This window comes from Thamnophis elegans, chromosome 2, assembly GCF_009769535.1.
Source record: "Thamnophis elegans isolate rThaEle1 chromosome 2, rThaEle1.pri, whole genome shotgun sequence".
NCBI lineage: Eukaryota > Metazoa > Chordata > Lepidosauria > Squamata > Colubridae > Thamnophis > Thamnophis elegans.
The window spans coordinates 16916900-16944438 of record NC_045542.1 but is presented as its reverse complement, the minus strand read 5'-3'; the positions used below and the strand labels follow the sequence as shown (position 1 = coordinate 16944438).

The window sequence follows — 27539 nt, the reverse complement described above, 5'->3', positions numbered from 1 at the left end:
TTTACTAATTATAAATGGTAAGCAAGCAGCAGTGAAGCAAAATCTGAATAATATGGTGCGAAAGCAATTGATATATAGCAAAGCCCGTTCCCCCCCCTTAGGATCAAAGCTCCAGTCCAATCATAAGTCCTTCAATTGTCAGGTGTGAGATAACTTCAAAAAGACAGGCCAAGATGGAATGTGAAGGCCGTTGATGCAGGCGGGAAACACGTACGCATGCGCAATCCCAACGACTGGTACATCTTAGAACATTCCTCCAGCAGTCCTCCAGCACACCAAGTAAAACCCTCCCACATTCACGCCCCCCCCCTTCCCGTTTCATGGCAGCTGAAGCAGCAGCAAAGCAGAAGCTGACACTGTGGTTATAGTTTCAGGCTTAAGGATCAAAAACCAGTGAAATTCAAAACCTCATAATTCAGCATATTTGGGATGCTTATACGAACAAGATCCAACAGTTCCTAGATGCAGTTCTACTTACAAATAATGCCAAAAGTCACTGTTAGAAAGAAGCCAAAACAGATTAGCATGGAGTGATTTGGCCAGCTGGCCATAAACTTAGCAACTCTCATCTCATATGTTGGGGTCTGCTACTAAAAGTCTGTCTTTTAGCTATCAGCTTATACAGGTACTCCTCGACTTACAACAGTTCATTTACTGACTGTTCAAAGTTACAACGGCACTGAAAAAAGTGACTTACGACCATTTTTCACTCTTATGCAGCATCCCCAAACAACAACATATGGATGCTTGACAACTAGCACTAGCACTCAGACTTCTATACCGCTTCTCAGTGCTTTACAGCCCTCTCTAAGCGGTTTACACAGTCAGCCTATTCCCCCCAACAATCTGGGTCCTTGTTTTACTGACCTCAGGAGGATAGAAGGCTGAGTCAACCTTGAGTCTGGTGAGATTTGATCTGCTAGCAGCCGGTGATCAGCAGAAGTAGCCTGCAATACTGCACTCTAACCACTGCACCACCATAGCTCTTAAATGGTTCATATTTATGACGGTTGACGAGTCATGTGAATGCCTTTGCAACCTTCAGACAAGCAAAGTTGATGGAAAAGCCAGATTCACTTAACAACCTTGTTAAAAACTGGAATGATTCACTTAACAAATGTGGCAAGAAAAGTTGTAAAATGGGGCAAAGCTCCCTTAACAAATGTCTCATTTAAAACAACATACATTTTGGGCTCACTTGTGGTCGTAAGTCGAGGACTACCTGTAATTATTTGGCTCATCTGGGTTTGGGTAAGGGTGTTTTGTTTTTTTGTTTTGTATTTTTGCCCCATAAAAGGTAGAAAATGTCCCAAATTTTCCAGCTGTTGCAGGTGGACTGATGATGTTTCCTGTACAGGTAGTCCTCGACTTACAACCATTCCTTTGAAGTTACAACAGCATTGAAAAAAGTGACGATGACATTTTTTCCACACTTAACACCATTGCGGTATTCCCATGTGATCATGTGATCAAAATTTGGCTGCCTGGCAACTGGCAAGTATTTTTGACAGTTCCGTTGTCCCAGGATCATGTGATCAGCAGTGATCCCAACCAGCTTGTGACAAGCAAAGTCAACGGAAGGAGAGGCAGATTTCCTTAACGACAGCACGATTCACTTAACAACTGCAGTGATTCGCTTATCAGTGGTGGCAAAACAGATTGTAAAATGGGGCAAAGTTCACTTAACAACTCATTGCTTAGCAATGGAAATTTGGGGCTCCATTGTGGTCATAAGTCGAGGACCATCTGTAGAATCTTGGATTGACTACTTTTGGATGCAAAGGACACATCACACAGAAAATTGATGACGTACGTTTACACTGAGGGACATTTAAAACAGTTGGGCTTCCTGCTCTCCAGGTCATCTTCTAAAAATAATGAAAAAAAGATGAAGATTTCAGATCTTCTAACTAACTCACTCTAGGCAGTGCCACCTTAGCCGTCTTCATGCCACCACAATGAAAGATTCCTCTCTCCCAAGATGCTACAGGTAGGCAAAGGCTGCCCTCCTCCTTAAGAACTTCACAAGAAGAGCAAAAAAGGTGAAGGCAGAAAACAGTGGTTTGTGGCTAACGTGCGTCCTCTTCTAATAGAGTTAAATAGTTCACTCAGATGTATGTTGAACTACATTCCTGAGTGAACTGTTTTTTTTCTTAATTCTGGAACAGGAGCACCAGGAGGCCCCCAAGATCAACTGCAGCTTCTGAAAGTCTTGCAAAAGTTGCCACCAAATTGTAATTTTTAATGTGACAGAGGGGGGGGGAAATTACATACCTTGAGAATAACTCTGCTTGATTTAATTGGAGCCAAGGAAAATAATTTCAGTCTTTCCGTTAAGCCTGCTTACTTTCCAAAGCACGGGCCAACTTTTGATCTCCCTTTTAGAGTATATAAGACCCTGAACGGCTTCGCCCAGGGAAGATTTATGGAGGATTGAGGAATGTCCGACACTGTTTAGGTTGGAGCAGTTTGGCTTCAGGATGCTCATTCTCCCTACTTTTTGGAACCAGGACACCAAGAATCACTTCGGTTCTAAGTACCCCACTTCCATAGATGTATAAATCACACTCAAGAAAGTTGCGGGACGGCCCCCCTGAGAAAGTGGGACAATCTAAGCAGGATCACTCCCAACAGTCCACGTTGGACAAATCTGCTTCAAATCTGCTTCAAGGAAGGGAAAGGCAGAACTTCAGAGTAAGATAGTGCATTAACTTTCCATTGCCCATCTCCTGCTAGAAGTGGTCTTCTTCACCCTTTCCCAACCACGGGTCTGTTCTTCTCCCATCAGCTGCCGTCCTCTTGACCTTCCTTTCTTACGTTTTACTGAGCTTAGGGATTCCCTAAAAGGTGCTCCCGCTGGCCAGCCTTCATTATTTGAGAACACGTTCTGGAATGTTTGCACAAGATTGTTCTCAAAGTTTCCTTGGCAGCAGAGGGAAATATTGACTGCCCTTTTGCCAAGCAAACCTCCCTCTTTCATGAAGACAAAAGGGTCTTGGCCCCGTGCCTTATGTTCTGGGCACCCGCAGCCTCTGCGTAGCTGAATTCGCGGAGAATGAAAGAGCACCGGGGCCTTTCAAGTGGTCTCTGCTCCACCTCTCCCTTCCTTTCTGCTTTTGTTCTCCTCTGCCCAGAGGAAAGGAATTGTTCTGACCACTGGGTTTCGGAGTCGTCTGGCTTTGATCATGGGTGGCACAAAAGTATGTATTTCCCCGCCCCACCCCTTGTTGGTCTGGCCCGGCAGAGCACCTGATTGGCTGGACCGGTGTGTTTATCCCCGGGGGGACTGTACTGTAAATAGACACTATGGGAAACTTAGTCGACTTTGAATCCTGCCTGGTTAGGCATGCTGGGTTATCTTACCAGAGGAGCCCTGCCTGAAATCATTGCCCGGCCTGTTCATAAAGCAAAGATTCAGAGTTTATTATGGGGTTCCAGTACCAGTTGTCTCTTGACGTATGATCACAATTGAGCTCAAAATCTCTGCAGTTGAGTGAGTGGGTTAAGTGACTGTTCTCCCATTTTACAACTTTTCCCCGTTGACTTTTGCTTGTCAGAAGTTTGCAAAAGGAGGTCACATGACCTTGGGGTGCACAGCAATGGTCATACATATGAACCCATTCCAAGCAACTTTGATCATATGATCATGGGGATACTGCAAAGCATATCACTGTGAAAAATGGTCATAAGTTACATTTTTCAGTGCCGTTGTACCATTTTGAATGGTCAATGGTCAGGTAGAACAATGCTCTGTTGCACCTCTCCCAGGAAGCCCCCAACTGCTTAGTTGGAGATTTTTTTTTATTTACCTCTCTTAAATCAAAGATCCTTAACCCTTAATTCCATGGATTGGCACCTGTCCATGGCATGCCATTAACCGGTCTGTGCAAACAAGCGAAGCTCCACCCGTAGGATGCAGGCAGCAAGTGAAATCAGGCCCCCTCTGGTCCATGGAAAAATCTCTCTCCATGGAACTGGTCTCTGGGGCCCAAAAGGTTGGAGACCACTGCCTGAAATGATGCATTTTCGTGTTTGTTCTGTCCTGTTTCTTTATGGCTTTGGGATCACAAGACCTAGAAAAATAGTGCTATTCCTGGTCCAGTTTCTGAATGTTGAGTAAAAGGGAGACAGAGAATTCCTAAAACCCCTAATTTTACCAAACAGCCAGGGGAATTGAATTTGTCCCGTGCCCTTGGTAATCCTTTCTATCCCTGCCTGATGACTGAAGTGATGCTTGGTTAACCGTAGCTTAGCCTGAGATATCTGCATCTGGCCTTGGAACCCCTAGCATTTTTAGCAGCTTTTCTTTTGTCGATGTTTGGTGAAGGCAAACTGAGATCCAGAAACTTCACAATGCTTAATGATTGTTCCTTTTCTCTTTTGCAGATGATGGCAAAATCTTCCATGGAAGTGGAGTGGGGGATCCCTTTGGCCCCCGTTGCTATAAAGGAGACATTATGGGTTGTGGGATCATGTTTCCACGTGACTACATCCTTGATAGCGAGGGTGAGCATTTGGACTTTGGAGGGACATGATGCTATTTAAAAGGAAATAAAGAATAATATAGTACCGTATTTTTTGGAGTATAAAACACATTGGAGTATAAAACGCACCAAGGTTTTGAAGAAGCAAATTTTAAAAAAAGTAGGTAGGTAGATAGAGAGAGAAAAATACAATAGGTAAGTAGGGGGAGAGAGAGTAGCTAGGTAGGTAGATCGGTGGATAAAGGGATAGAGAGAGAGAGAAATACAGTAGGTAAGTGGGGGAGAGGCAGAGTGTAGGTAGTAGGTAGAGGGATAGAGAGAGAAATAGAAAGAGAGAGAAATACAGTAGATAGGGAGAGAGAGTAGGTAGGTTGGTAGGTAGAGGGATAGAGAGAGTGAAAGAGAGAAATACAGTAGATAGGTAGGGAGAGAGAGAGAAGGTAGGTATGTAGGTAGATAGAGGAGGGAGAGAGAGAAATACAGTAGATAGGGGGAGAGAGAGAGAGTAGATAGGTAGGTAGGTAGAGGGATATAGATAGAGAGAAATCAGTAGGTAGCTAGGGAGAGAGAGTAGGTAGGTAGGGAGATGTTTCCAGGTATATTTATCCATGTGCTGGAGAAGGAAATCGCTGACAATCTGCAACACCTAAGACTTTGTTTCTGCTGGCACAGCACTTGATCAATGTAATTCTCATCAATCAGTTAAAGAGCTTTCCAAAAGGAAAAAAAAATTTTTTGCGCTCTGCAAACCTCCCCAAAACAGCCAGTTTTCCACGAAAACGCCCCCCCCCCCTTTTAAAAGCATGAATAGCCTTGGGGGAGCTTGCAGAGTGCTCGGGGGGGGGGGGACAAGCAAAAAATGCCCATTTTTCGCAAAGATAGGCCTGTTTTTTGTCAAAAAAATTGCATGCATAGACTTTCAGAGTGCTGCTGGGGGACAAAAAAACCAGCCTAATTTTTCTCATTTCTGCCCTTCCCCAGCCCCCAGGAGCTTTCTGAAAGTCTCCATAAGGCTCTGCACAGCCATTTTGGTGAAGGGGGTGGGGTTTTGGGAGGCAAAAAATGCTGTATTCTATGTATAAGATGAACCAAGATTTTCAGCCTCTTTTTTTTTTTTTAAGAAAAAGGATGCGTCTTATACTCCGAAAAATACGATAGGTGTTTCTAGATTGACAGATGCAGGCGTAGAATAGAATTAGACATTTTCTGTAGAAAATTGTCATAAAGGGGTTAGCATCCTGCTGCCTCTCTGCTGAATCTGTTTCATTGGAAAGAGGTATTGCTGACCCCTGGGGTTATGAAAAGGAGTGCGCAGATGGAGAGGGGGACTTGAGATTTGCTATCCTGTGTAATTGTCTCAGATGGGACACCCTTGGAGTAGTTTGTCAGCTGGCCTGTAGAGGCAGTCTTCTCATCCAGGTACAATCCTAAAGAAGTTACTTGGGATGTCTTTTAGAATAATTGAAAGACAGCGAGTAAAATTTGAGGAAAAGTAGGACCATCTTTGGGTGCCATCCAATCTTTTGGTGGTGATTTGGAACTTTCTCAGTCCTTACCTCTAGAGGTTGTGAAAGCCCCTCCTGTAAATACCAGAGGAATTGCCGTCTTTAGACATGATCAAGCAAGCCTTCCTTTCAGCCTGGCTTTTAATAATATTTACTCATTTAGACACTTCTCATATGGGCTTCATGTCGATCGGAATATTTTAAGGTATTTTAATTGTACTGTACATCAGCCTTAGAGCTTTTGAAAGGTTAGTGCAGAACTAAAATACTACTATTTCCACTATTGCTATCTCTCTGAAAATATATGCGGGGAATTATTAACCCTAGATATTTTACAAAGCTGAATTACATTGATTTGTGGCCATGATGGATTTGCAGCTTCGGGCTGCCCCTAAACTCTAGCAGTGTGATTTTCCTATTTTTGGAGTCATGAAGCTGAGTGTCAATATTTTCCCTCCTGCTGACAACACTGCCCCTACAGGCCAGATGGTTGGCTAGCTTGTACGGGAGACTGACAAACCAATTGAGAGGGACCCTCCCCTGATACAGGAAAGGTGGCTTGTTGCCATTCTGTCTTACGTGCTTAATGTTGAAGCAGAGTGCTTGGGCAGGAAAGTCAAAGGAAATAAAATGAGAAGCGGGGTGGGAGGGCAGAAGTAACAAAAATTTGTGTGACTGCTAGGAAACCGAGAAAGCAACGGTCTGTAGATGCTAAACAGAATTAATAGGCCATCAAATCATACTTCAGTTTCTATGGTGGGAATCTGTTATCTGCAAGACTTATATGGGATTTTGGGTGCCCTGCAGGTGACAGTGATGACAGCTGTGATACGGTGGCTATCCGAGCCAAACCACGAGGAGTGAGGAATGTCTTGTATCTGCACCAGGAGGCAGATGAGGATGAGGATGAAGAAGAAGATGGGGAAGATGTGGAACAGGAACACGAAGGCAAGAAAGTAGTGGTAAGTGCCAGAAGAACTGGTTAATACACAAGTATAGAACAAGGCTCAGGGGGCTTCTGCTGTAGCTAAAACATGAGGGCTGCAGTGTGTTTTGGCCCCTCCAGCAGCCGAATCAGATGAGGAGGAGGCATGGGAGTCAGGGTCAGCATCAAGGCAACTGAGAGCCCCGAGGGAAGAGGGCGTGGAGCTGGCAAAGAGAGCTTGAGCTGTCCGTCAGCCCTCAGATGGAGAATCAACAGCCCACAGCTCTGAAGTCGGCTGGTGAGGAAGAAGAAGAACAGCTGAGTCCAGTGCTTGAAACATGGATGCATAGATGGCAGAGGAGAGGAGAGCAGTGGAAATCTGTGGGCTGATCCTTGGGAAGGAAGACCCATGGCTTCTAGCAAAGCCACCCTAGTTCTGGGAATAAAAGACAGGGTGCAGAGATGAATAGATGTGGCAGACAACTATTCATCTTCTGGCCAGCAGGATTTGTTAGTCAGCAGTGAGAGAGAAACTTTTTGCCAGGGCTGCCGGCACTCCTAATTAAAGGAATCTTTTGAGTTCACTTCAGAGGGTTTATCCTGTTTGGGGAGCTGGGTCAGAACACAGTGTTTCTCCTTGCTAAAACAGTCTGCTTGTTTGGAATAATTGTGGCTGCAGAGGGGCAGGTCATTTGGGTGGCTCGACTTCTCTTAGGCGATCCTTTCAGCATGATCAAAGTGTTAGCAGATACTGCCTGATCACAGTTGGGACTCATTTTACCATCGGGACTTCGTTTCAAGCCCAGGAATCGTTATTACTCTTGGAATGCAACTTGTCAGAGGTTTTTGCGTATTTTATTTTTCCATCTAGCCCTTTAGGGATACAACCATAAATATGGAGCAGTACCTGATGTGGAAACTGAAAGGGATGTTTTAAAAAAAAAGGGAAAGAAAAAGCAGTATTTTACTGCTAGGACATGTTTTCTCTTGACTTACAGATGCTGACAGACATAAACTGCGCTTAATGGATTGCCTTAAACTGCAGAATGCTATTTAAGGTCACAGAAGATAGTTTAGGAATTTAAGCTCCTTTTCTCAGAGTTCTGCTTGTGAGACTCCATCAAGTACGAGTCACGAGAAGCTGTTTTTATGTACTGGCGTCCGCACATGAACTTTTCTTTTCAGCATATGGTTCTCTTGATTCGTAGCGCTGCTGTGCCTGTTGGCAGCTTCATTTCTGTGCTTCTTAACGTTCACGTTCGGAATGCGTCATAGGACCGAGTTGTCAAAGTTCATCGTTTGAACCCTGTCGATCTGGTCCTGCAAGGTCACATTTCCAGCCTTTGACAGATGCCGCCTGCTTCTTGGGATGTTAGCCTGCAGTCAGCCTGGGAGAGATTCTCCTCTGAAGCTGCTTCTCTGCCTGGATGTAGCTTTATAGCTCTCTCCAGACAGGCAGCAGCCACCTTGGGAGCAGCCGTACTATTTCAGAGGGCAGGCGAGATACGTTTGGGGGTGGGGTGGGGGAACAGTCTGTCAATGCTCTTTCTGTGCTTAGTGGCATATGACATGTCCCATCAGTGACAGTAATGGGAAAGATTTGGCTGGAACTCTGGGGACACTGGAATTGGCTCTGAATTAAGGGCTCCTTTTGGTCAGTTCTGATATTGCACACTCAAAAACATTATTTAAAAAAACAAACAGGAACTTTCAGTCAACTAAGGTCTAATGCCAAGAGTCTTACTCACAGCTCTTAGTTATTTTCATATGACAGATTTTGGAAGATTTGTCCAACATCTGACCCAGCCAATACAGATTTCTTCAGGGTCAACCTGTGTTAAAATTCTTGGTTTTTCCCCCCCCTCTTATCTCTGCCAGGTGTTCTTCACCCGCAACGGAAAGATTATTGGCAAGAAAGATGCCGTGGTGCCATCGGGGGGCTTTTATCCCACCATTGGGATGCTGAGCAGCGGGGAGAAGGTCAAGGTGGATCTGCATCCACTCAGCGGCTAAAGATCAAGGGCTGGAGAATATGCCTCTTCTGCCACTCTGCAGGCTGCTGGATTGCTCCAGCTGTTCTTCATTGCAACTTTGGCCATTGCCTCCAGGAGTCTAACCGTCTTGACGTGGGGCCATATAGAGAGATATTTGTCTATCTAATAACACCTGAGCCACTTTTCTTGTCTCTTTCCTGCCTGCTTGATTGCAACTGTTTTAATACTGGAAAAATCTTGAGGCGCTCTTTTCTTTCCAAGCGGGTGAGGGATTCGTTCCTGGAGCACAGTCCCGATCTCTTTCTGCTCGTAATGTTCCATTGATTACTGTTTGTGAGGGTAGGACAGCTCTTTGAGTTTACATGGTTGAAAAAGAGACCGGAATATGGCCTAGCCTTATTCAGCTCTGGGGTGTCCATGATCCTGTGCCCGAGGGGATGATTGAATTGCGGATGGAACAGGTCAGCTCCTCTTGCCTAAGGATATGAACCATTTGCATTGTTATATCTAGTGTGCTGGACACTTCATTCTTCAGTGCGAGCCAGTCTCAAAATTATCTAAGTTATTTTTCTCCTGAGCCCATCAGTGTGGGAAAAACCCTATGTCAGTTTTTTTAAAAATTACGGGCTCTTTAGATGAACTCAAGCTGGTATTTAGAAACTCCCAGGATCTAACTTTCTTTTTTCAAGGACTTTTGGAGGGGATGATGGAAAGCCAGGGAAGATTCTTTCTTGGACTGTACTTCCTAACTGATGTTTGATAAGCCAAGATCCAGCACTTTTTTTTCCAATCATAGTTTAAAGATGAAGTCTAATGATGAATTCTCTGCTGTCCTAATCAGCTAATCTCGGGGTTTGGGGTGGGTGGGTGGGAGGTCATTGGCAAAATTTGGAGGCAGGCCTACTAGAATTCTGCTCCCCTCCTCTTATCCTGAGCTTGAGAGCTCCCTAATATTTCTTCTATATGTTGTTATGATCTGGGTGCAATGCTGCTGTGTATCTCTATTGATGGAGAAGAGGGTGGAATGTGAAATCTGTACTGTAACTTGATTGTAAAGTGTTCATTCTTCACCCTTCATTCTTCCCTGCTGAAGTTAAAGAGGACAGGTCCTTAGGTATGTAGGCCTGTCCTTCTTTTCAGCCCCTCCCCTGTTCTCTGCATTGTATTTGCTCTTGTCATAGCTAGCCCCATTGCAGAAATAACACAGGCTATGGGAAGTGGGACAACCAGTCTGGATGCTGTGTGTGTAGATGTGGTCTATCAATGACAAGAGAAGCCAAAGAGTAGCAGCTGCTTTGAGCCACGGGAGGAAGGCTCCTACTTTCTCTTAACTTCTCTGCCCCTGTATTTTCATGGGCAATCTTGCTGCTAAAATGATAATCTGGGAATGGGGGATTGAAGACGGGATGGTCCTAAGAAGAAGAAAAAAATAGGTTGGCTCCCTCTGGTGGTGTGAATGACCTGCCTTTGTTGTCACAGTCCCGCTTTGTATGTTGGGTGAGTGGGAGCAATAGTTCGGTCTCTTCCTTCCATGTTCATGTCTTGCCAACAATCCTCCCTGCTTCTTGCAATTATGAGAAGATTGTAATCCCTGCTTGCTGATGATGGTGGTTTCCTCCCTATCTGCTGCGTGAAACGATCCGGCATCTGGCTGCAGAACGCAAGGATACAGGCTTGCTGTTGTGCAAGGGGGCATCACAAGCTTGTAAACGTGCTGCTGTTGACTTAATTGCTGCACCAAGCCTTGGAGAGTGCAGATGTTGCTCGCTCTCTCTTTCTGTGTCCTGTTGTGTAGTTTAGTGTTTCTCAACTTAGAGAACTTTGAGACACGGGGACTTCAACTCCCAGAATTCTCCAGCCAGCATGGGGAGTTCTGGGAATTGAAGTCCACTCATTTGAAAGTCCCCAAGGTTGAGAAATACCCGGGGAAGTCTGTCCTTCCACACTGCAGGCCTGGCTTGAACAGACTTCTCTTCCCTTCAGCTCTGGGTGCTTCTGCTGCACTTTTTGTAGCCAGAATCTTTATACACTTAATAAAGTTGGTATTTCCACCTGGAAAGGCTACTGGTTTCATTAATAGTGTTTACTGCTTTCTGTTTCTCATCAGTGTTTCTTTGAAGTGTATTTTTTTTAATGTAAAAGAATTTTCTAGCAAAGTAATTTTTAAACATTAAACTACCCTTCAAAAAAAAACCCACCTAACAATAAAATTGTTTTGAGTACCCTACAATGAAGTTATGTATGTATGTATTTTTCTCCTTTATTATTTTTATAAATAACTCAAGGAGGCAAACATATCCAACACACCTTCCTCCTCCTACTTTCCCCACAACAACAACCCTGTGAGGTGAGTTGGGCTGAGAGAGAGTGACTGGCCCAAAGTCACCCAGCTGACTTTCATGCCTAAAGTGGGACTAGAACTCACAGTCTCCTGGTTTCTAGCCTGGTGTCTTAGCCACTAGACCAGTGGTAGTCAACCTGGTCCCTACCGCCCACTAGTGGGCATTCCAGCTTTCATGGTGGGCGGTAGGGGTTTGCTGCAACTCTGCTTTATAAATTTTATAAAGTAAAGTTACTTCCCTACTTTATAAATCACCATTACTGTGGAACTGGTGGGCGGTTAGAAAATCTTACTACTAACAGAAATACAAAAGTAGGCGGTAGGTATAAAAAGGTTGACTACCCCTGCACTAGACAGACAATGGGGGAAATACTTTCCTATCATTGCCATCTTAATAAAGTAGTTAATGGTAGTGGCTGGAAAGCTTTTAAAGAAACTAATGCCATGCTCCCATAAAACTGCTTTGAAGGAGTATTTTAGCATTAGAGAGGGATGGTGTCATAACACAATGACCTGATTAAAAATAAAGGTTCAACCAGATATTTCAAATGGCAGGGATTGGAAGCTCACAATAATGCCACAATGATAAGATAAAATGATACAATACCTTTTAAGCAGCATTAGCCTTTCTGATGCAGATGATGTAGGAAAATGTATCTTAAAATTCATTCCTACCTGAATGCATCCATATATGTGGCATATAAACAAACTCATGAAATCAATAGCAGTAGCATGTAAATATGTACATTTAAAATGGAACCTTTGGGGTGAAGCTTTTTTTATGAAAAATTATAGCTTGAAAATATGCTACACAAAACTGAAAAATGGGGAGTAGCATTGAGGGTTTCTATCGGGGGGGGGGTGGATTTTCCTTTACTTTCAAAAAAATGTAAACAACTGAAGCAACTCCAGAAACCCCACCCATCCATCCCACGAGTATATAGCTCAGAGATGCTGGATTGTGAGGTGGGCGGCATATAAATTTAATAAAAAGTGATGTCGCAATAATGTCGCCTCTAAAATAAACAAAACTGCTTTCCTTGCCTTAAATTAGGGGTGTCAAACGCGAGTTCACTGAGGGCTGCATCAGGGTTGTGTTTGACCTCGGGGGAACCACTGTGGACGTGGCCAGTTTGGCGTCACTCGTGTTGGGGGCACCTGTGATAGCCAAGTGCTAAGGCAGGACTTCCCTCAAACCCTCCCTCATTATAATCCTCCCTCTCTCCCTCTTCATTCTTTCTTCCCCTCTTTCCTTATTTTTCCTTCTTTGCTCTCTTCCAATCTGTCCTTTTTGTCTTTCCCTTTCTCCTTTCCTGTCCCTTCTTGCATGTTCAAAGGCAAAAAGGGAAACATTTCTCCTTTTGTTTTGGAAGCCCTCTGCCAACAATAATGGAGCGCCTCCCCCAGGTGCCATTTTTTGGGTGCGACGGTCTCCTGCAGCCCTCTGCCAGCGATAATGGAGCCTGGGAGCCATGCACTGCCCCACGGGGCCCCGTTTTCACTGGCAGAGGCACCGCAGGCTGGTCCTTTGCTGTTTCCAGGGCGACCCAGTGGGCTAGATCTAAGCACCCCGTGATTAATTCCTTCAGGAATTCTACCTACAACTAGAATGCCTAGTTGTATTCTCTTCATTGTCTACCCCGTTACACAAGGACCCGTTTCCAAAAAGCAATAGAAGGCACTCCGGTTTCTTTTCCTGGTATGTTAATTTTGAATAAACAGGAAGCGGGTTGTCATTTTTACAGAAGATAAAATACAGATATAAAAAATAGTGCTGCAGCTTTCTCTCCCCTGCCCTCCCCTTCACAAATATATATATATATATATATATACACACAATACATATATATTATCAAGACTTCTCTCGCTAACATTCAGATATAAATTCTTTAGTAGACAAAATAAAACTCTGTACTAAACCCAACCCTCCCCTTCCCGCCACTTTCAAAGATTGGAAGGCACATTTGTAGAGCAGCAGAATGCTCTTCGCTAGCTCATCTGATATGTCCTCTGCTATCAATGACCCATCCTGAAGATGCTGGTGGGGGGAATCTCTTGCATGAATCTCACCAGAGGTGATCCACCAAGAACAGGGACCCCAACAAGCAAACTCTGCTTTCTTGGTACTTGCACTGACGTGTCTTAATGGGAGATTGATTCAATCGATTGCACCCAAGCACATGAGAAATTAATATATTATGCTTATTAAGAATACAAGTCTGAATTGGATTTTTTTTAAAAGCAATTTCTAGTCTGGTGGGGAAGGAAAATACACACAAGCTGGTCTTCTGGAATTAAAAACTCAAAAACCAGAAATAATTAAAATGGGACTTCTGTTGCATCATGTTTTTTAAAGCCCCTCACCTCCTCCTGCGCCTTAATCCTGTGATATTCTGCTGTGTGCTATCCAGATGCAGAGATAAACCCTTTAAACAGTTGCGTAGGAAAGTGAATTCTGAGTGTCTGAAGAGAGTCATTGAAATGGATTTTTGAGCTATCAAACTGCTAAAATTAACGATCACCTGCCCATTTTCTTAGTACATTTTGTTAGTTTCTAAACTTAGGCAGATGTCTGCATCAGGTATGTCAGAAGCAAAAAATTGTGTTCAGTGGGGCCAGCCAATTGATCTTTGAGAAATGAGCTGCATGCGATATATAGTCCTCCCCATCCAATTATTTGGATTTTAGGTCCTTGCTAGGAGTCAAACTCAACAAAGATGTCCAGATGATTTCCCATGAAATCCAAATAGCTTTTACCGTGGAGAACCAACACATCCTCCTTGGACCTATTATGTTCTAGATTCCTGTGCTTTCTGCTTTGAATTGAAATGGGAGCAATATATCTTGCTCATCCCAATAGCTTTAATCCTAAGGAAGAGCTTCTGGATTTAGCAGTATCTGCAAGGTCTTCGGGAATTGAGATTCCACTCTGCCCATACCCTTCCTCACATACAATTCCCTAATGCTGCACATGTTTCTCCACTATAGAACTTGGTGGCCAAGGCATTTAAGGCCTATTGTCATTTGGGATATTTTACATCAATAACTTCTTAAGCATTGTGTGTCTGTTCCAGCTTCTCATCTCCACAAGACAGTGGAATTGTATGTACCTCTCACACAGTTGGCAGCATTTTCACACACGGAGCTTAAAAGCATTTCTTACTTCAGTTTGCCATTTTGATGTCAAACACTGGCCAAAATGCTTGCATGCATTACAAATAAAATAAGATGCAATCCTTAGCAAGTTGTTTTTTTTGGTGGGGAGACTCTTGGACTACTTGCAAGTTTTGTGTCCCCCTATTTGGTCAACATTTCCATGGTATTGAAGAATTCATGGTGTATCTGTTGGTTTCTCCTTCCGTTGTCCGTTTCAATTCAAAATGAAAATCAAGCCCTGGAGCGAGTTCAAGAGTTATTGAACTACAGTAGCAGCTTGCACTAATTGTATCTTCAGATCAGACATTCACAGCACTGAACAGCAGCAGCACAATTGGTTACCCAGACGTGATCTTGAAAGGTGAAGGTAACTGAACAAATAATAGTAGTGTAACTCCAGGCTTCAGAGACAACAGCATTGGATTATAGGCAGTGGTGGGATTGCAGTAATTTAACAACTGGTTCTCTGCCCTAATGACCAGCTGGGTAGGCGTGGCTCGATGGTCATGTGACTGGGTGGGCGCGGCTAACTCAACATCACTCACGTCAATAGGCACTTCGCCTTAACTGTTACAATGTAATAAGGGTTAACCGGAGAGGCAGTTTCTATCAGCAGGGCAATAAAGATTAGGCTAGAAACAACACCAGAATGTTTCCTTCCTGCCTTCCTTACAGGATTAGCCCTGTAAAGTGGGAAAAAACAAAAGGATATTTCTTCCAACAACCGGTTCTCTGAACTGTTTAGAACGTTAACAACCAGTTTTCCCGAATAGGTGCGAACTGGTTGAATCCCACCACTGATTATAGGGGTTTTCAGACCCAAATCAGCAAGGCCAAACAATCAATCAAAAAGCTGGAGGGAAGCTTTCTATTTTTTTTAAAAAAAGACTATGCATTTAAGAATCCCCCCAAAAAACTTTACAGCTAGAACCTGGTGTAATTCCACGAATAATTCATTGCTTCATACCAAGCTTGGCACCACTTTGTCTAATAGAAGAAAACGATTTAGAATTTGATGTGCTTTACTAATAAAGACTGTCATGCCTAATCTGCTTATTGGAGGGAGATACAATATTGGACCTCCAGTGCCCTCTTTCTCCATTACAAAGTGGAATGCTTGTCCGGAGCAATGCTGTTTGTAGAAGGAAAGGCCACTGGATACTTTTTGCTCAGGGTTAGGGTTAAGGCTAGGGTTATGCTTTCCACGAAGTCTGGTGGTTCTTAAATGTGCCTCCAAGTAAATTTAGTGTGACCGGCTAGATAAATCTTTCTCTTCTTCATCTGTACAAAACTGCTTCCCACCCTGGATACTTTAGAATGCACTTAACTATAAAATCTTGGCTTACAGCAGAAGCAGCACACTACCATGAATTGTGTAGTGTTCTTAGTTCCTGGCTGTTTTTCTGTGGTAGTGATAAATGTTAAAACATCACACTTGAGCTGTTGGGATCAAGTGGGCCCTTTCCCCACTACACCTGGTCAGTGGGTTGTGGAAATAAGACAGTAGATTAAAATGAAGATGGTAGAAGACTACTTTGAGTAACGCTGTAGAGCTAGCCATGCTGTTCCCATGTTGCAGAGATGCCACAAAACATCATAGGCATCCAGACAGGCAGCTAAGGTGGGGAGGAAGGAAGGATGGCATATGAGAGGCCTGGAGCAATTGCCAAGCTGCCTTCATCTACGGTGCGTGCCCAGCATAACCTTGGTGATGAAATTCACAATGGCCGATGCTGGTTGCTCAGGATCTAACTCAGCAAAAAGATGGCAGATATTCTCACATGGGCTGCCTTGTTTCTTGGCCACAAAGCCAAAGATCCTACAAAAGACAAATGGTACATGTCATCCTATGCTGATCAAGGATCAGGACATAATAACAATAGCAGACTTATATACCACTTCATAAAGCTTTATGCAGTTTACAGGGTCAGCATATTGGCCCCAACAATCTGGGTCCTCATTTTACCGACATCGGAAGGATGGAAGGCTGAGTCAACCTTAAGCAGGTCAGGATCGAACTGCCAAACTGGTGGCAGCTGGCAGTCAGCAGAATTGGCCTGCAGTACTGCATTCTAATTTTGTTTCTCTGTGGTTTACAGCAGGGGAGGAGGAGGAAAGGTATCAGGTTGGCATCAGTAGCATTATAATAGCAATACCAGCTCTAGTGTTACCATTCTGATTATCACCGTTTCAAAGGGGATGGACTTTGTAGCACAACATTGTAACACTGCTTTAATCAGTTTGACAAAAGCAGTGAATTCCAGAGGATTTTGCTGCTTATAGAAGTGTTGCTCTGTTCCCATGGGATTGTCTTAGTTCCACCCAACGTAATAAGCCATAGTTTTAACTCAAGGAGAGGAAGACGGGAAACATGAAACACCACAAAGAAGGAATATTTTATCATGTGGTAGTTGGGGGGGGGGGGAACCACTCAAAAATATTGGAAAGTAATAGATCAAAATATTCAGAAAAATCCTAAACATAAAACTTGAACTGAAATCGCAAATGTATTTGTTAAGTGCAATACCAGGAAATATGGGAAAGATTGCAATTTATGAACAGCTGCAAGAACAAATTAGGCACATGTGGGGGGGAATAGATACTTGGGATATGATTTCCAGGAAAAATGTTGACATCAATCAAAACAATAGACAAAGAGATTTAAATAGATACTAACAATAATCATAAGTGTTTGTGTGGAGTATAAACATCTGGGTTTTGGTCAGCAGTTGGGAAAGCAAAGTCAATGTTGTCACCATACAAAAATAGAACCCAAATGTTGGTAATACCATAGGAAAGATGTCACAAATGGGGACCTTTCAAACTAAAATATGATCCTAGCAAAGTCTTCCATATCGAAAATATCAATCTATTATAATGTCTATCAACATGCTAATGTATAGCTTAATGTTAAATTAATGCTTTCCTTGATCTTGTTATCATATGTTTTAGTGACTTGTAGTCTTTCCATTACTTACTTGGCCGTAGTGCCATCCCTGTTGGCCCACCTAGAATTAAACATAGAGTCAGGTTAAGAAAATACTCCTCTCCAATCAGTTGCCTCTAAAGCAGACTAACAAAACACGTCCTAGGAGCAGTGATGCTTCACAGAAAGATAGTGTACTTTGCATAAAAAGGAAGAAAATTGATATGCCTGTAATTAGAGCAATAGAAGTTAATCAGAAATGGGGATTTGTAGTGGGGATCCCAACATCTTTCAATTTCAGCCAATATTAGCTGAAAAGCTATGCGCTCTCCATTCCTGATTTAAGTATCTCTCTGGAGTTCAACATTTTCCTGGTTCAAATATCTCCACCTACTGAAATTTCAAGGAATTGAGAACTGAATCATTTCATATACTTGTGAAGTATATACTGTACATAATATTTAAAGTACTTTAAAAATTAGGCATGCAAGTTGTGTTTGCAAATCTCTCTTGCCATCAAGGAATAATATTACTCCAGAGTTTGTTAATGTCACTGAAGCAGCACAACTAAGTTGTATTATTGGAACAATCATCAGAGCAAAGATAGGAAACGGGAGAAAAAAAGCAAGGTTCTTTTTACCAAATAATGCACAACACTTTGAAATGAAAGTAAGTTGAAAAGTACCAGTAACTACAATGAGCTAATAGCAATTTAGCTGCAAGTCAGTCATGTTCAACAATACATCTCTGCATACGAAGAAAAAAATGTTACTGACAAGGATTCCACAAGCTAGCCCTTTTTCAGCCAAGGATCCTTACACTATAAAATACTGCATGTCTTTCTTTCAATATGCACCTTATAATGAGGGCCATAGGGCAAATAAGAAAAGTTGGTTGTAGAAATGAAAACAATCAGACCAACTCAGAACTTCAAGAAGTCTTCAAAATGGAAACATGGACCCTATTCTGTAGCTGCTTATGACAACCCATGACTTGCAAACATGATCATCTGAAAGCCAGGAGCCATCCACACAGGTAACTTCACAGTTACAGCTGAAGAAGCTACCACGCACATCCTGGTCTCATAAACCAAGCACTGTTCGCCGTCACAGCGTACAATGAGTAGAAATATGGGAGATAGACACTGAATGCAAACTGCATTAACAAGATCTCAGGCCATTGTGCCAACAAATTCGTTATTGCCTACTGTGACTACTAGCAATTCTGCAAGGCATCTTCCTGGGGTTGCAGAAGATTAAGCCTGACTCTTTCTATGTATAGTATCCATGCTGTGCCACTAAGCATAGATTCCCTGGCATCCAGGCGGACGTGGATTTCCATGGACAAAAGCAAGAGGCAAGCTACAGAAGAACCAAGATTGTCGGTTACCTGCGGTCCTGAGGATCTGTGCTGCAGAAAGTAACACTGTTGACCGGATAATGACGCCGGAAAAACAGCCTATGAGAAGAAAGAAAGTTTCCTGAATACAAGGGAAGACCCACCCCACAGCTTCATCTATAGGCTTACAGAAGCCAACAATGGGAAGAGGGAAGAGACGAACGGGATATCCAGACAATTAAGGGGTCCTTGGTGCTCCCTGGGCTTGCTTGCTTTCTTGCAGACGTTTCATTACCCTAACTAGATAACATCAGCAGTACTGATGATGTTACCTAGTTAGGGTAATGAAATGTCCGCAAGGAAGCAAGCAAGCTCAGAGAGCACCAAGGACCCCTCATTTCAACTCATGAGCTACAAATATTCTCCTTTATGGAGACAATTAAGGAACAAGGCATGTGAGCAGGGAATATATGTGAGAAGCACAGAGATGGCCTTGACTGCAGTGCTTGTTAGCAAAACATGGGCTCAGTCCAGGAAAACAAAGTGAGAGAAAGAACCATAAAATGGTCCGCTTTAATTAATTATTTCTGGTGTAAGAGGAAGGGAATGTCAGGCTTTCAAGATTCCATATCAAGAAAGGTGAGTTCTAGTATTTCTTGTATCTGTTTCCTGTCCTGGCCAGCCTGGAAGGGCTTATAATGAAAGATGAAAAGCCTGCAGCTGCATAAAGAAAAGGATTCCCATGGTGCCTGGGTGGAGAGGCAGGCAGACTTACTTCCTCTGGTTGTCTGTGAGTGTGATGCCTTGGGCCGACACCTTGAAATGAACGGTACTGGCTGAAGCATGGGGAGTCGAAGCCAGGATACTGGTGGTCGCCTTCGCCACAGCCTGTGGCCCTGTCAGGGACTCTGTTTCCACAGAGCTCAGGTAAAGCACGCTGCAGGCTGCAATTTAGGAGCAGAGTGAGGAAAAGAATACCAGTTCAACAAAAGCAACAGTGTCTTCCATGTCAGAGTGTGCACAGTGTGTCTACTATTTTGAGACAACCCAGGAGCAAAATACAGTGCACAGAGGTTTTGTCTTTCAAACAGTGGTTTATACAAAAGACTTATATATACATACACACACGTGTTAGGCAAATACCAGGCAAGCAATCAGTCTTCAACTCTACACAGGGAACCACAATGGAGAGAGATACAAGAGGAGAGAGAGACGCCCTCACATGGCCTCCCTTATATATGCAACTTCTTAAAGTGGCAGTAACCCTGCTGACTCATCCTCATGTCATCGTCTCGGTTTAATGCCTTAGAGCAGCTGGTCAGCTATTAAATCGTCATTACCCTGACATTCCAGAATGGGCACATGATTTACATTCAGATGCTTGACAACCAGAATCCAGAATGATTACTGATCCCACCCCCAGGCATCTCCAGTTTGTCCAGGCTCCTATGCACTTGGATTACAGGAAGTCCTTGGCTTACAACAGTTCTCTTAGTGATCGTTTGAAGTTGCAATGGCACTGAAAAAAATGACTTATGACCATTTTTCACACCATTGCAGTATCCTCATAGTCATATGATTTTACATTCAGATGCTTGACAACTGGTTCACATTTATGATGGCTGCAGTGTCCTGGGGTCATGGGGTCATCTTTTAAGATCTTCTGAGAAGCAAAGTCAATGGGGAAGCCAGATTCACTTAACAACCGTGTTACTGATTTAACAGCTGCAGTGACTCACTTAAACAATGCGGCAAGAAAAGTCGTAAAACAGGGCACAGCTCACTTAGCAAATTTCTCACTGAGCAGCATAAATTCTGGGCTCAATTATGGTCATAAGTCAAGGACGACCTGTATATACACATAAGGTTCTTGAGTCTGACTAGTCACAGAATTATACAGATAACTCAGAAGGTGTTGTCTTTCATTCCTAGCCATGCCATATCTTCCCACCTTCCATGTGAGGGAAGATCAGTCAGGAAGGGGCAAAATCAACAGGCATGTTTCCTTTCCTATTGGAAGCATCCTGTGGATTCTTAGGAGTCCCTTATTTAATTTCTGAAACTTAACTCTGAATCAGATGTTTGGTTTTTTTTGGAGGGGGGGAAGAGTCATGCAGGGAGGAGTGTGCCTACAGGGAAAATGAGCAATCAGAGAAAAGGGGCCTTCCCCTTTTTCCTTCTCCCTCAGTCATTTCTTTCCACCAAACTGCATCCCACTTTGAGTTTATAGCTCTTACACAGAGTGCCAAGGGCTCCCCAATGCCCCCATTGACAATTAGCCACTAGGCTGGCCATTTATCTATACTAAAGTGGTTCTGGCATCTCTTCCCATCTTTAACAGCTGCCTCAGCTGGGATTACCCTGGTAGAGTTGAAGCAGATTTCCCGCCACCAGGAGACTAAATTTTATTTAGTGCTGAGCATTGCTCTTCCTCACCACCCCCACCCCTACAAGCAGGATAATTGGGAAATACATTTGCTTGATCCACTTATGTTACAGAATGAAGCTTTTTTTGAATTTGGCATAGCCTTAATTAAGGACTTAAAATTCCAGAATTATGTTAAAAATCAAATAAATACATGAGGTAAATTAACACTACTCTCTGCCTACAACTGTTTCCCTAATTTGGTCTGAATAAATTGATTCCTGTTACAACAGTGGTTCTCAACCTGTGGGTCGGGACCCCTTTGGGGGTCAAACAACCCTTTCACAGGGGTCACCTAAGACCATAGGAAAACACATATTTTCGATGGTCTTAGGAACTGAGACACCAATTTTATGGTTGGGAGTCACAACATGAGGAACTGTATTAAAGGGTCGCGGCATTGGGAAGGTTGAGAAGCACTGGGTTACACGGTTCATATTTTTAACCCTGCTGTCTGCCTTGAGTGTTTACAAAGCCACTTACTCTTTGCTCCTTCCCTCCCCCTGCCCCCCGAGCTCTTACCTGCTCCCTGCTTCAGCAGATCAGCCGCAGTGCTCATATTGGTGGGAATGGCCAGCTCTGGTCTTTCCTCAGTGAGATCTGAAAAGCAGGAGTCAGATAACATGGAGAGGTAGTATGGTATCCTCTTGTTTTTCAAACTCGGCAACTGCAAGGTATGTGGACTCCAACCCCTAGTATGCTGCCTGGGGAATCCCGGGAGTTGAAGTCCACCTGTCTTAAAAGTTGCCAAGTTTGAAAAAACACCGATCTACCCAGTAGATCTTCCCATCTGTTGAGATCACCATTTGCCAGGCTAGGAATTGGGCATGTCGCTGGGCAAAAAGGAGACTCGCTTGACTTCTTCTGGATGAGGCTTCCATGATAAAAGTTGCTCTGCTCAGCAACCTGAAACTCTTCAGATTTTCCTAAAATGGCAACCCTGTTTTCATTCACCGTGTAAGCTGGGACTAGCAACATTTATCCTGCAGCAGGATCCAGAGTGCCACATGTTTCCCACATCAGCCTGTCAGCGTAGCCACAAAGTCACTAAATAACATTACTATGGAGAGCAAGAAGTGGAAGAGCCATTCTGGCTGGGCAGTTGACCCTTGTGTCATGCTTCACTCATTCTCATTAGAAAATGGAGCCCCCATTTTTGGGGGGGGATAGGGACACATCACATGCAGTGAGTTATTCTGCAAGATGACTGTGGAGAAGATTGGGTCATTATGGGGATATAACCAATTTATGAAACATCAATTTTCCTGAAAGTTATTTGCCGTTTCACCCCAGGCATCCACACAGGACTCCTTGCAATCCCTGTTTACGTTTGTCCTTTTTCTATGTAAATAGGAACACTCGTAAACATTGCACAAGGCTGCAACCATCCATCATATTATTTTCTAAGAATATTTGTGGGGCCTATTAATTGCTCAGAGGCATTCTTGGAAATAAATATGTTGGCGGCTGGCATTTTCCTTTGCAACAGACCAGATTCCTATTTTTAAAATTAAAAGTCCCTTTGGTGTGATGTAGAGTACAAGGGAGATGCAGCGAAGAACCCGGAGGCATCAAGGAAGGAGGCTGCAGGCACATGGATGTCCCAGGGCCATCTTGGGGACCACTGTGTTGGACCTTGAGGCTGATCCCCAACAATTTCTTCATTTACCACAGGGGTGTCAAACTGTGGACCCTTTCATTGAGGGCCACATCATGGCTGTGTTTGATCTTGGGGGGGGGGGCAACTAGGTGGGTGTGGCGAAATTGCCACCACTCCCAAACTGCTGTCATGTTTCCTCTTTGCAGTGAGTACACTAAGCCGAAGCCATACTGGCCTCATATTTCCTCTTTGCATTGGGTACACCAGGCTGAAGCAATGCGGGCTGGCCCCTTACATTTTCCAGGACGGCCCCTGTGGGCTGTATCCAATCACATTGCAGGCCACATCCGGCCCACAGGTCTTGAGTTTGACACCCCTAGTTTAGCATTCATCTCCACTGCTTTCATCGACCTCCATCTCTGGGTTCTGAGCAACTTCCCTACCTTTGCTTGGGATGCGGAGTTGGCAAGGCAACGAGAGGGGGGTGATGGAATGCTGGGACACCAATGCTGGCAGGCTGCCTGTAAAAGGAACAAGGAAAAAGCACGTCAAGTCAAGGGTTTGTGTTCCATGCTGTCTTCCTAACCATCCATTCCTCAACACAGCACCCTTAACCTTGGCTGGTAACAAGTTTTCTGTGCTAAGGATTCTAATTGATTAAGCTTCCCCAAAGCGTCATTTGTTTACTCAGAAGGGGATTCCATGGTGGGGGCTATACTATTTTAATCAAGGGCTATCCTTGATTATAATTGGGTGGGGATGATGCCACTAGTGGGTGGCATTAAACCAAGAATGGGTGAAACAACCAATTATTTCTCTGACATCCCCTATTTCCCTCCCCTATTTCCTAGCCAGGAAGTTGCTAGGGTAAACATAAACACAGATTGCTCACATTGTAAATCTGAGTGAACAGTTTTTTTGAATAAGCCGAAGGCTGGAAATTAAGTCTAATTCTGCACAACCCTCATGCTAGAATCTTTTCCATTTAAGGTCCAGTCTAGTGGTGGGTTGCAAATGTTTTTACTACCGGTTTGGGTGCGCTCCTGTGTGCGCAAGCAATGCTTCTGTGCATGTGCAGAAGCATCTAGGTAGGTTGGCGGGGCCTCCCGCCACCTCTTACCGGTTTGTGTGAACCAGGCCGAACTGGGAGCAACCCACCACAGTCCCAGTGTTACTTACCAAAATGGGGCTCATTGTTACAACCCTTGATCTTCACCCCTTTAGGTCCTGTTTCGATCAAGAAGTGGCGCACCAGCTGCTCAGCAGGGTCTCCTAAGATAGGAAAAGACATCAGTTACTGATGACTGTTCTCTTTCTCCAGATGTTTCCTATCTAGCCTGCTCCCAGAGAAGCTTAAATGGAGTTCCTCCTGATGCTGGCAGGGCACTTTATGCAGAGAATCAGAATCAGAATAGAGCTGGAAAAGACCTTGGAGATATTCTAGACCAATCCCCTGCTCAATCAGGGGACCTTTTCACCCATTTCAGACAGATGGCTGTCCAGTCTCTTCTTAAAAACCTCTAGTGATGAAGCCTCTACAACCTCTGAAGCAAGCTGTTCCTCTGCTTAATTATTCTCACTGTTAGGAAGGAAGTTTCTCCTTAATTCCAGGTTGCTTTCATCTTGGTTGCAGAGGATAAATGAATAAGGAAAAGGACATAGTTTGGGACCAAGATAGAATGTGTTTTTAGAGTTGTCAAATGCAATTCTCAAAGCTAGCTCCTCCATAGGTGTAGCTGACAATAAACTACTAAGAGGGCTGATAATTTGTGAAGAACGGTAATCACATTGTTCCAAGTCATTGGAAGGCAGTAGGTTTTGTTCTAAGTCTTAGTTTGGCTTCAGACATTTCTGAACCTCAACTCCAGGCAACACCAGGTAGGCACGTCTACAGGTGAGCGATATCAGAAGGTGTAAGTTGCCCAGATATTTGGATGGCTGCAGACTGCTTAGCTCTACGCAATTGAAGTACTCCATTTTTGGAGATGGGGAAGGATGCTGGAGAGTGTTCCCCCTCCCTTACCTTTGGTGGAATGGTTAATTATGTTGGGTGGAGGTGTTATCACTTTCAAAGCCAAACCATAGGCCCCCTGGAAGGAGTTACTGTCCCGAATAAGGAAAGTGCCGGGTTCCTTGTCCTTCAGGAGAGCAATGGCTGCTCAGAAAAAGGGAAAGAAGGAGAAAAAAAATCAGTGATTAGTGTATAAAAATATACAGCTCTACTAGAGCTGGATGAAAAACTATATTAAATGTAGCAGTCCTTGGGTTGAGGGTTACATCTAGCCTTTATGATACCAGAAACCATTTAACAAAAATCTGGCAAGGCCAGAGTGAAAATTAAACCAATTAAAATTAAGTAACTGCAGATAACACAATTCCTCCTTGAATTTTCAAAGCACAGTTGATTTGTTTTGTCACGACAGAAAGTCAAGCCTACAAGGGTGATAAGAAGTCAAGGGGAGGGGACATGAAAGAAAAAGAAGGAAGTAAAAGATGCTAAAGTGGAAGCAAAATGGCAGCAGAAAGAGAAACATTGAGTCTTAAAAAAAAAAAAATGCCAATCCCTCCCAAAAAATCAATGGAAAGTAGATGTAAATCTGGAAGCTGCTTATGATGTTATATTATGAAATGCCAGAGGAGAATAGGGAGTTATGCTAATTGGACTTATGAAAAAGGATGCTTGGCAACATGACATTAAAAAGGCAGGGGAAAAATCCCCCTAAGGCAGTGATGGTAAACCTTTTAGGCACAGAATGCCCAAACTAGAAGGCGCGTGCGCCAGAGTGCCAGAAACCCAACGACCAGCTGTCTGGCCCGCATGCATGTCTTGGAAACCCAACAACCAGCTGGAAGAGCTGGGGTGATGGCGGGCGTGCCCACAGAGAGAGCTCATCAGGCCACCTCTGGCACACATGCCACAGGTTGGCCATCACGGCCCTAAGGGAAAGATGGCTGCAGAAAATGAGAAAAAGAGAAGGATGGAGAAATTGGAAACAGCATGGATGTGGACTGAGATGGTCACTAGTCTTCTCTTGCTTATCAGGGGGCCTGATAAAAATGAAAACTTTAGTGCTGCCATAAGGTAAAATCCTGACAGCCTTAGCAATCTTTTATTGGGAACTACAGGAACATGGACAAGTGGTGCAATGCAGGGATAAAATGCTACTGGTTCGCCCGAACCGGTAGTTAAAAAATGCTTTAAAAAGTTTTTTAAAGTTCCGACGATGATGCGGCACAGCTGATTGCCGCACAGCTGATCATTGTAACTTTTAAAAAACTTTTTTAGCATTTTTAAACTACTGGTTCGGTCACATGACCCCCACTCCCATACACACACCAAGCCACACACACCAAGAACCGGTAGGGAAAAAAATTGAATTTCACCACTGGTGCATTGGGACGGAAACAGATAAATGGTATATGTAGCCTGGCCTTTTCTTTGCAGTTCAGAATCTTATACACAAGTCCCGTCTAGGAATACACACAGAATATATGTTTGCAAGAATTAAGTTTAACATGGATGTTGAGGGTTGGGCTGAGAGAAAGAAAGAGATGTCGTGTGCAGAACAGATGGAGGCATGAAGATGATATAGGCATGGTTCACACCTATCATCTGTACACAATATAGGTAGTCCTCAACTTATGACTACAATTGAGCTCCGGATTTCTGTTGTGAAGTGAGAAATGTGTTAAGTGGCTTTTGCCCCATTTTACGACTTTTCTTGCCACGCTTGTTAAGTGAATCACTGCAGTCGTTAAATTAAATAACCTGGTTATTAAGTGAATCCTGCTTCCCCCGTTGATTTTTCTGGTCAGAAGGTCACCAAACACGATTGACATGACTCCTGCCCACTGCAGCTGTCATAAATGTGAATCAGCTGTCAAGCATCTGGACATACATCACGTAACCATGAGGGGTGCTGCAATGGTTACAAGTGTGAAAAAATGGTCGTAGGTCACTTTTTTCAGTACCGTTGTAACTTCAAACATCACTAAGTGATCTGCTGTAAGTTGAGGACTACCTGTGCCATCCTTACTGTATTGGTCCATCCAGAATGTTGAAGTGAAGAGTGTGGCTGCATTCTCAGTTAATTGATGCAGATCAACTGATGGATCTTTGGGTGGTGACAGATTGCATGAATAATGAACAGCAGCCCTTAATAATGACCACTGAGCCAATTACCGTATTTTTTAGAGTATAAGACGCACCAAGATTTTGAAGAGGTAAATTTAAAATAAAAGTGTTTGCATTCTGCAGACCTCCCAAACTCTCTGCACGCCTCATTTTTTGTGAAAAACATGCAGAGAGTTTAAGAGGCCTGCAAAGTGCTCCTGGGGGATGGAGGGGGCAAAAATAAGCAAAAACGCCTCATTTTTCTCTCGTTTTTGCTCTCCCCAGCCCCCAGGAGAATTTTGCAGGCCTCCCAAACCTGCATGTCCATTTTGGTGAAGGGGACGGGGTTTCGGGAGGCCAAAAATGCTATATTCAATGTATAAGACGCACCGAGATTTTCACCCTCTTTTTGGGAGCAAAAAGGTGCGTCTTATACTCCGAAAAATACGCTAACAATCTAGCAAAATTCCTTGTACTCTGATCCATCCAGTAAATGGGAGACTAGCAGGGAAGGGGAATTTAAGGTGATGAATGCAAAAAAAAAAAAAAAAAAAATCATGCTTTCACTGGAACTGAAGGAGGCAAACTACATCTTGCCCATAAATCTACAACCAGCACAACACATGGAGTGGGGAGTCACCAACGTGGACTGTGGTGCTTTTTTAAAACAGGAACATTCTGTACAGGGAGATGGAGGCGGCCTGTGTATGAGCATGTGGGATTGGCTGCTC

The 27539-nt window shown here is 43.6% G+C and overlaps 2 protein-coding genes across 9 annotated transcripts in view; one reads left to right on the top strand and one right to left on the bottom strand.

The window, feature by feature from the left end:
- SPRYD3 (SPRY domain containing 3) overlaps window positions 1–10752 on the top strand; it is a 52451-nt gene extending 41699 nt beyond the window's left edge. For both annotated transcript variants that reach the window (XM_032208881.1, XM_032208880.1), the window contains exons 9-11: window positions 4387–4506; window positions 6797–6951; window positions 8793–10752. In XM_032208881.1, coding sequence (XP_032064772.1) covers window positions 4387–4506; window positions 6797–6951; window positions 8793–8927 — 410 coding nt within the window. In that variant the 3' untranslated portion in view covers window positions 8928–10752. The remainder of the gene's footprint in view (window positions 1–4386; window positions 4507–6796; window positions 6952–8792) is intronic.
- A 4535-nt stretch (window positions 10753–15287) lies between these two features.
- The window catches only part of TNS2 (tensin 2), a 165858-nt gene continuing 153606 nt past the window's right edge, over window positions 15288–27539 (bottom strand). For all 7 annotated transcript variants that reach the window (XM_032212147.1, XM_032212148.1, XM_032212152.1 and 4 more), the window contains 8 exons: window positions 24718–24849; window positions 23874–23966; window positions 23138–23215; window positions 21617–21694; window positions 19445–19613; window positions 18721–18789; window positions 17384–17413; window positions 15288–16224 (listed from right to left, as the gene is read on the bottom strand). In XM_032212147.1, coding sequence (XP_032068038.1) covers window positions 16083–16224; window positions 17384–17413; window positions 18721–18789; window positions 19445–19613; window positions 21617–21694; window positions 23138–23215; window positions 23874–23966; window positions 24718–24849 — 791 coding nt within the window. In that variant the 3' untranslated portion in view covers window positions 15288–16082. The remainder of the gene's footprint in view (window positions 16225–17383; window positions 17414–18720; window positions 18790–19444; window positions 19614–21616; window positions 21695–23137; window positions 23216–23873; window positions 23967–24717; window positions 24850–27539) is intronic.